General features: G+C 37.0%; 1 protein-coding gene across 1 annotated transcript; it reads right to left on the bottom strand.

The window, feature by feature from the left end:
• Nucleotides 1-397: 397 nt before the first annotated feature.
• On the bottom strand, nt 398-3,896 carry timd4 (T cell immunoglobulin and mucin domain containing 4). The gene is made up of 7 exons (XM_059526576.1): nt 3,747-3,896; nt 2,692-3,030; nt 2,541-2,606; nt 1,807-1,898; nt 826-937; nt 675-708; nt 398-587 (listed from the first exon to the last, which is right to left on the bottom strand). The coding sequence occupies exons 1-7, from the start codon at nt 3,802-3,804 to the stop codon at nt 506-508; spliced, it is 783 nt and encodes a 260-aa protein (XP_059382559.1). The 5' UTR covers nt 3,805-3,896; the 3' UTR covers nt 398-505.
• Nucleotides 3,897-7,841: the final 3,945 nt, after the last annotated feature.

Below are 7,841 nucleotides of genomic sequence, written 5' to 3'. Positions count from 1 at the left end.
AGGTCTCACAGGTTTGGAACAACATGAGGGTGAGTTATTAATGACATAATTTTCATTTTTCGGTGAACTAACCCTAAAGTTTTCTGTTGACCAATACATTAGTCGGTCAAACAGCCCTCCGCAACTGATGGAAATGGAGGTGCATTATTTGTGTTTAGCTGGACAAATAAACAAAATAGTAATAAATATTCCGATTTATTATTTTGAAGTAAAATGTTTAATGTAAAGAAAAAAAAATGTGCATGACATTTTTTGTAGGACGTATATATATATATATATTTACAATTTTACAGGAGTTTACGTTCTTAAAGGGATACCTCACACAAAAATGAAAAGTCTGTTGTCTACTTATAAAATACACCTTTTTGGAATATGCCAGCCCTAGTTCCATCCATTTTTGGGTGAACTATCCCTTTTTCAAATCAGAAATGAACAATATTAAAGACTTGCAAGATGTGTACATGTCTGTGTATTTATTAAGGGAAAAAAACATGTGTTTTTATGTCTATTCCAGGGTGTAGATGTTCTCCTCCACTGGTCTTCTTGTGCGTATTTCATAAATAATGTGTCGGGGCTCCTTTGAGAAACTGAGGTTCAAAACATAGCAATCACTGAGATTGAACTGATTATACAAAGGCACTGTTGTATTCTCAAAGTAAATCACACGCACTTACCACCCACTGTCAAAGGCCTTCCCATAAAAGCCACCTGAATAAGAATATACACTAATTTCAGTAAAGATACATGTATGCTCTTAACTTACTTATAATAGCATTTTCATTAAACAAACGTCCAGTAGATTCATAACTGAGTGCTAATACGTACGTTTGAAGGTTAAAAAGGCCAGTGCTCCCAAGAGAAGCAGGAGCAGACTGAGAGACAGAGACAGAACCGGCATGTTTATCTGTAGCGTGATCCTAGAGATCGGCTCCTCCATCTTTAAATCACAAATTGACAAGAGTTTCTTCATTTTAAGAGGCATTTTTAATTTTAAAACAATTATTTAAATGTTACTTCCACCCTGCTATTTATACGTATACCCTTTTATTTGACTGCATTTGTTTGATTAATTTTTTTTTTTAAATATAGTAAACTGTGTAAAATTATTACTATTTAAAACAGCTATTTTATATGTTCATACATTTAAAGTGTAATTTATTCCTGTGATGCAAATCTGTGATGCAAATTTTCAGCAGTCATTACTCCAGTCTTCAGTGACACATGGTCCCTGAAAAATCACTGATAATCATAATTCTAATTATTATCAGTGTTTTTCTGCTTAAGATTTTTGTGAGAACTATGAGACATTTTCTCAGGGTTGTTTGATGAATAGAAAGTAAAAAAGAACAGCATTTATTTGAAAGAAATTGTCTTTAACATTCTCTTTACTGCACATTTTGGTCAATTTAATGCATCCTGAATAAAGTTATTACATTCTTTAAAAAACAAAAATCTTCTTGATCCCAAACTTGTTAAATAGTTTGTATATAAGTAATAGATAAATGAGATGTAACAAACTTTATACAGCATGCTGGTAGTTATATGTTGCAAGATACAAAGACTCAATGACTCATAAGCTTGCTCATAATATTACTTAAAATATTCTTAATTATGTATAATAATACATCATATTTTTTTTAACATGGAGAGCAATGATTTAAACTGCAGTATTTATTATTGAATTGATTACTGTAATCGATGATTACATTGACTAAAATGATAATTGCGTGTACAGGAAGTTCCGTTAGAATCTTAACAGTGATAGGTTCATTTTCCATATACTGTGTATGAGCAGCGGTAACTCACCATAGCCACAGAATGCACATGGGTGACATTCTGCCAGGAAATGTCAGAGAATGATGAGTCTGCTCCTCTGGACTGATCTGACAGTGAAGACACTAGGAAATTCAGAGCGAAACTCAGGAAATCGCTTTTGCTACTCATGCCGGTTGACGCGTGAGAACCATCATCTACCCACAAGGGTCTCTGACATTAGAGTTATAGCTCTATGTGGTCTCTCATGACACGGTAAGACTTTGTACCAGTGCAACTGAAATGCAACTGGTGATTCATCATAGATTGTGGTCTGACTAAATGGTAAAACCAAGTGTCTAAGAAGGAAAACTTGCATGACACTGATGCAAATTTGGTATAAAAGGCATTAGCTGTTAAAATCAGTCAGCAGAAATTATTTCTAAGGCAAGACACTATAGGCAAAACCATAATTACCATATGTAATGTTGAGATCTGGGCTACTTTGCACGCATAACTTTCTTTCAGACTGCACTCATTACACACTGAAGTGTTTATTTTATTATACTTGTTCTATTTCTTGTTCTATGTCTTTGGAATTAAAATACAATACATTTTTAATTATACTGTTCTCAAATGTAGCTTTTCTCCTGCTCTACATACACCAAATTCTGTCTATATCTATATTGAACCTGGCTTTATCCATGCTTAGATTTCTGTTTTGGAAATGCATATACATATGCATATTTCAACAACTTTTTAAATAACTTTGCATAAATGCACCTCACCTGTCTGTGTCTCCAGTGGCTCTGTAATAATGGGGGTCGTGGTTGTTGGAGGTGCAGTTGTTGGAGCTTCAAAAATAAAAATACATGAACATTTATTAAAATACAAAGTTTTCCAAATTGTATCCAACTTTAAAGTATCTGCATGACTTGCCTTTCATGACCCTCAATGTGTAGGACACCTTCTTATCATTGAAAAACCCTTCTATGTCCACTCTACAGCAGTACGGCCCGCTGTCTGACTTCTGTATTTTTTGGATTCCCAGGTCCATTTGTCCCGACAGGACGTCTCCGATGAGCTTGTACCTGTCGGAGACTTTAGAGATGACTCCATACTCATCTGTTTGTACGATGATGTCGTTGCACCAGAACGTTCCACAGTCCCGTCCCCAGCAGACGTGGCTCAAGCCGTGGTGCTTCACTGAGTAATGACACGACAAAATCACTGTGCTGCCCTCCGTCACAAGAAACGCCAACACGGAGGACCCATGAGCTGCATGGAAACATTTCAACATTTGAGAGGTCATGAATTTGGACATTAATTTGAATACACTTTATTAGTTCATGTATTTAAAAATTCAAAAATAAAAACAGCATAGGGTTAATTCAGGTTAATTGGGACATTTTTCCAAGTCATCTCTCTTGCAAAAAGTGTCACAATTTACCTGAATTAACCTGGAAAAAAGGTTCCTTTAAATAGGAAAGTGAATACATTGCATTAGTTTATGAATTAGTAAAAAAGATATAATAAAAAATATTTAAAAAACTCTAAAACTTGCCTTAGATAAAACGTCAAAAATTAAAAAAAATATATAAATTAAATATAATTTTTCATAAAAAACATCTTAAATCCAATGAAAAAAATAAAAAGAATAGGAGAAGATTTGTTTACATAAAATATATCTATCTATCTAAAAGAAAGTACAAGTCAAAAAGAAGGGTCAAGTGACTAGCAGCTATAGCTGCCAAACAAAAACAATAAAATTAGAGTAAAATACCTCATCTGAAATAAAGTGCAAAAACAATATTTTTACTGAAATTTTCATTAAAGGTTTTACAGAATTGTTTTTTTATTTTACAAATTTTTGCTTGTTCGAATTACATCTATTTACAATATCTAACTATCTATATATCTATCTATATATATCTATTTATCTATCTATCAATCTACACTGACATAATCTTTTAAGTTCATAGTGTGTTTCTTGCCTGAAATGGTGAGGAGGAGGATCCAGCGTAGTACTGATAACCAGGGAGGAGCAGCCATTCCAAACAGCCAGTGTGGAGTTCAGGCGACACTGCCTCGTGCTGGGAGGCACCAGGGTTATGCAGAGGAGACCATGTGAAAGAGTGGCAGTGTTCTCCAGCTCTGCGCCTGTGACATCTCCAAGAGGGACAGGGCCACTGACCCATCTGCAGTCCTCGTCTGGAGGTGGAGTCATGTGGCGAAGAACAGGGCCATTGTGTGTGAGTTTTATCTGGATATCTTAGCTATGTGCATGTAAACAGGCTCCATGAATGATTCAGTGGGCCTGCACACAGCACATGTCCATGGTCCCATGTGTGTTTCCTATTGTTGGTAAACAAAGTGCCACACATGTTCAGCAGTCACAGCTGGAACTTAGGATAAACCAGCTAATTATTCATCAGACTCAAGGAATTGAGTAAATATTGAACAAACCCTGACAGAGTGAGACTATTCAGCTGGAACAGCTAAAGACTGTTCAGGTATTTTGAGCCTGAACTGTAACATAAAAATTGTGTGGTAATGCAGACACAGCTAATTATTCATTAGGCTGAATGATCTAGGAGGCTTACAAATAGTGTTAAATTGTTTCTCAAATGAGCTTTAATACCTCTATTGAATCAAATTAAATTCCCTGGTTTGGCTAAGTTTTCTTTATTGAATACAGCAATACACACGACAGCAAGAAAGAATCATATCTGATTTTGAGTTGTAAATTTTGAACTAAAAAAGGTGAGATATAACATCACAAAAACAAGTATTTCTGTTGAGATTTCCTTGCATATGAAGCTGAAAAAATGTACTTGATTACTAATGTAACCTCAGTTTCCTGAGATACAGGAACAAGTACTGTCTTGCTAAAAAAAGATGCTATGGGAAAAAGCCTTTTTCTCCTGAACTGAAGCATGTGCCTACGGGTATAAATAAGGGACGTGCATTCACTCTACAGATTTTTTCTCCGGAGCCGAGTAGTCTATGATATATATTTGCTACAATGCCATTCATCTTTGTGTTTGCGGCACCTGTGGATGACTCATGCGTCTGTTGTGGGCTTATGAACATGGCATCGCTACGATCGCGTTTCTCACTCCTCAAGGGGAGTGCAGCAGACCCCTCTGTCGCCACCCATCCCGGTTTCCCTGGTTTGCTTTCTCGATGCTCCCATCTCCCAGGCGGTCCTGTTCGGCGACACTGTCAAGGACTTTCCCAGCAGTTCTCGTTGGTGCAAAGGCAGATTGAGACCATCCAACACATCTTGCCCCAACGTGATGCTCCAGCTGCCACCATTCTGACACAGCAGACCTAAGTGATCTGCCACCAGTGGTACTCCGATGGGGCATTGTAGGCCCAAGAAAGAGTATGCTTACATGACATCATTTACTGTCCACCTAGAAAGGTTTGCCTCGTGACCAGATTTTTGCTCTTTTAGGGCTTACCTGCTAGAAATAAGCTCTTTCAGAATCGCTGGTTGGCAGCAGGGGAACAGGACCGGAAGGTGCGAAGAGAGGGGATCAGCCAAGCAGAAGATCTCAGTCCAGCTGCGAGGCAAGTCAATTGCGAGCAGGCTTCAGGATCAGTGTAGAGTGTAGAGTCGTTGCTGAAGGAGAAGAAATCTTAGAATTCGGCTTATACTGTATAGCCAGATGGGTCCGCTCATTCTGGTGGGCTCTGGTGGGCTTGCAGCTTCGCTGCTGAGCCATTGGTTCGTTTTTTAATACACTGCACAAACCAATAGCCATGCAGTTTCAATGCATGATTGAAAAAAGCTTAAGTTCAGGAGAAAAAAGGCTTTTTCCCACATTGGCATTAAAATTGATCACAAGTGGAAGTAAAGAAATCTCTAAGGTTACAAAATATTTATAATTATTTTGTATTTTTAAAGTATTGTGATCAATTCTACAAAAATCAAATGTGCAAATTAACGTTTCTTGAGCAGCAAATCAGCAGGAAGATTTCTGAAGAATCATGTGACACTGGAGACTGGAGTAATGGCTGCTGAAAATAAATTACATTTTAAAATATATTTAAATAGAAATGCCTTATTATTTTAAATCGTAACATTTGGATGTTATGGGGTAATTCATGGGGTAGTAGGAGAGGATACCATGAGAAGAAATGGTGTAAGGGCCAAATCCTTAATCAATGTAAAGGTGACATTTAGTTGACATGCATAAGTACATGAAGACTTAACAAAGACTTAACCCTGTGAAATATAAATGTAATTTTAGTTGGAATTAGATGCCATTGTAAGGATTTTAAGGAAACAATGTCATTTTATAGAAAAAAATATTATTCAAAGCTCTGGTTTTATCTTTAATACACATTTTAGAAGTTATATAATATAATATACAAGTTTCACTTTTTGAATGGAATTAGTGAAATAAATCAACTTTTTGACGATATTCTAATTATATGACCAGCGCCTGTAAATTTTTTTTTTTATTTAGCCATCAAGACTAGTACCGGCTAAGTGTCAGCATGATTGTGTGATTGTGACCCAGTGTTGGACCAGTGTCGGCTAAGTGTACCATTTTGGTTGGAATGATTGGGGCCCAGTGTCGGCTCCGTTTCAGTCACTAGATTTGGGACAGTTCTGGCTATGTGTTTAATTTCTTGTCGGTGGGATAGTGGCCCAATGCCGGTGGTGTCGACTTAGTTTTATTACCCAGACTCAGGCCAGTACTGGTTAAGTGTCACAATTCTTGTCTGCATTATTGTGGCCCAGTGCCAGCAGTGTCTGCTCAGTTTTAGACTCAGCCAGTACAGGCTAAGTTTTTCAATTCGTCGTTGTGATTGTGGCCCTATGCCAGCAGTTTCGGCAGCTGGACTTGGGCCAGTGTATTTGGGCTGATTCTGGGGCATCATTCATCCCATGTCCATGCCGAGTCTGGCACCGGCAGTCCGGCCGAGTTATTTCTTCCAGCCTGCCGAATCTGGGCCATTATGGGGCCAAATTGTTTTGGTTACATGGGAACTGATGCATGGGACTCAATGAAAGAGAGGAAGTGGCCAAAAGAAGTGACATGTAGCAACATCACTGACCTTTTCAGGGCTTCAAGTGCAGATCAGTTTCATCTGTAAATATGTTAGATAGTTTTGTCTTTAATAACGTAGTTGAGGACGTCAACTCGCTAAAGGACGTCAATATGGATTGTAAAGTTACATTCAAAAATGTAGCAGAGATAGATATTCACATGGATTTATTGTACATGGAGGGAGGGAGCTAGAGCAGACAGCAACACAATAGTAATACAGTTGAAAGTTGAAAACAGATTAAATGTTTTTTTTTTTCAGGTTTCTTTGATGAATAGAAAGTTCAGAAGAACAGCATTTATCTTAAATAGAAATCTTTTGTAATATTATAAATGTCTTTATCATAACTTTTTGTGATCACAGAAATTGTTGTGGATGTATAGGCTATAAACAGGAAATAAGCCTTTTGGGGTACAACAGCTTGTCACTGGAACAAGACCTTTAAAAGGACATATCTGTTCCTTTTTTTACCCCTAGTAGGTAGGCCTACAAATTAGTAACTTTAAGGGTAAGAATTACTATTCTTTTTTCCTGTGTGGCCTGATGAGTGTGAGAAAACCCGGCCTGAAATTGTGTCCCATCCCGGCCCAGATTGCAGAAAATACTTCTTCATATTTCTGAAAAATTGCATAGTAGTTAATCAAAAGTTGTTGGTATGTTAAGGTGGAAGGAAGTTGTCTGAGTGTGAACTATGAGTGTTATAAGAGGTGTGAAGCAGCATGATGACTGTTGGAAAAAAATAACCACAAATCAGATTTTTTTTAAAATTTTTTACAAAGAACATTTTTATCTGTCAATATCAATGGAAAATGTGATATTAACACTGGTCTGGCTTTGAAAAAATATGATGACCTTCTTTACGTTCTAGTTTCTATGGTAGATCGTTTTATCACTTCTCTGAACCCACGTCAGCACTTTCGCACCCCTGAATTGGTGTAAACTGAATGTAATGAAAGGTTGAAAAATTTACAGCTGTTGTGCGAAAACACATTGGTGGTAAATAAAACATTCAAACTTATATTAGC

Source organism: Carassius carassius, chromosome 36 (assembly GCF_963082965.1).
Source record: "Carassius carassius chromosome 36, fCarCar2.1, whole genome shotgun sequence".
Classification (NCBI taxonomy): domain Eukaryota; kingdom Metazoa; phylum Chordata; class Actinopteri; order Cypriniformes; family Cyprinidae; genus Carassius; species Carassius carassius.
The sequence above is the reverse complement of the archived record's forward strand: the minus strand, read 5'-3'. Positions and strand labels throughout refer to the sequence as shown.

Bases quoted from the DNA above. Each gene is read 5' to 3' on its own strand.
- timd4 (XM_059526576.1), bottom strand. From the start codon at position 3,804: ATGGCTGCTCCTCCCTGGTTATCAGTACTACGCTGGATCCTCCTCCTC. The intron at 1,899-2,540 runs GTGAGGTGCATT...TGAATTTCCTAG, and splicing joins GCCACTGGAGACACAGACAG to TGTCTTCACTGTCAGATCAG. The intron at 709-825 runs GTACGTATTAGC...ATTCTTATTCAG, and splicing joins GGCCTTTTTAACCTTCAAAC to GTGGCTTTTATGGGAAGGCC.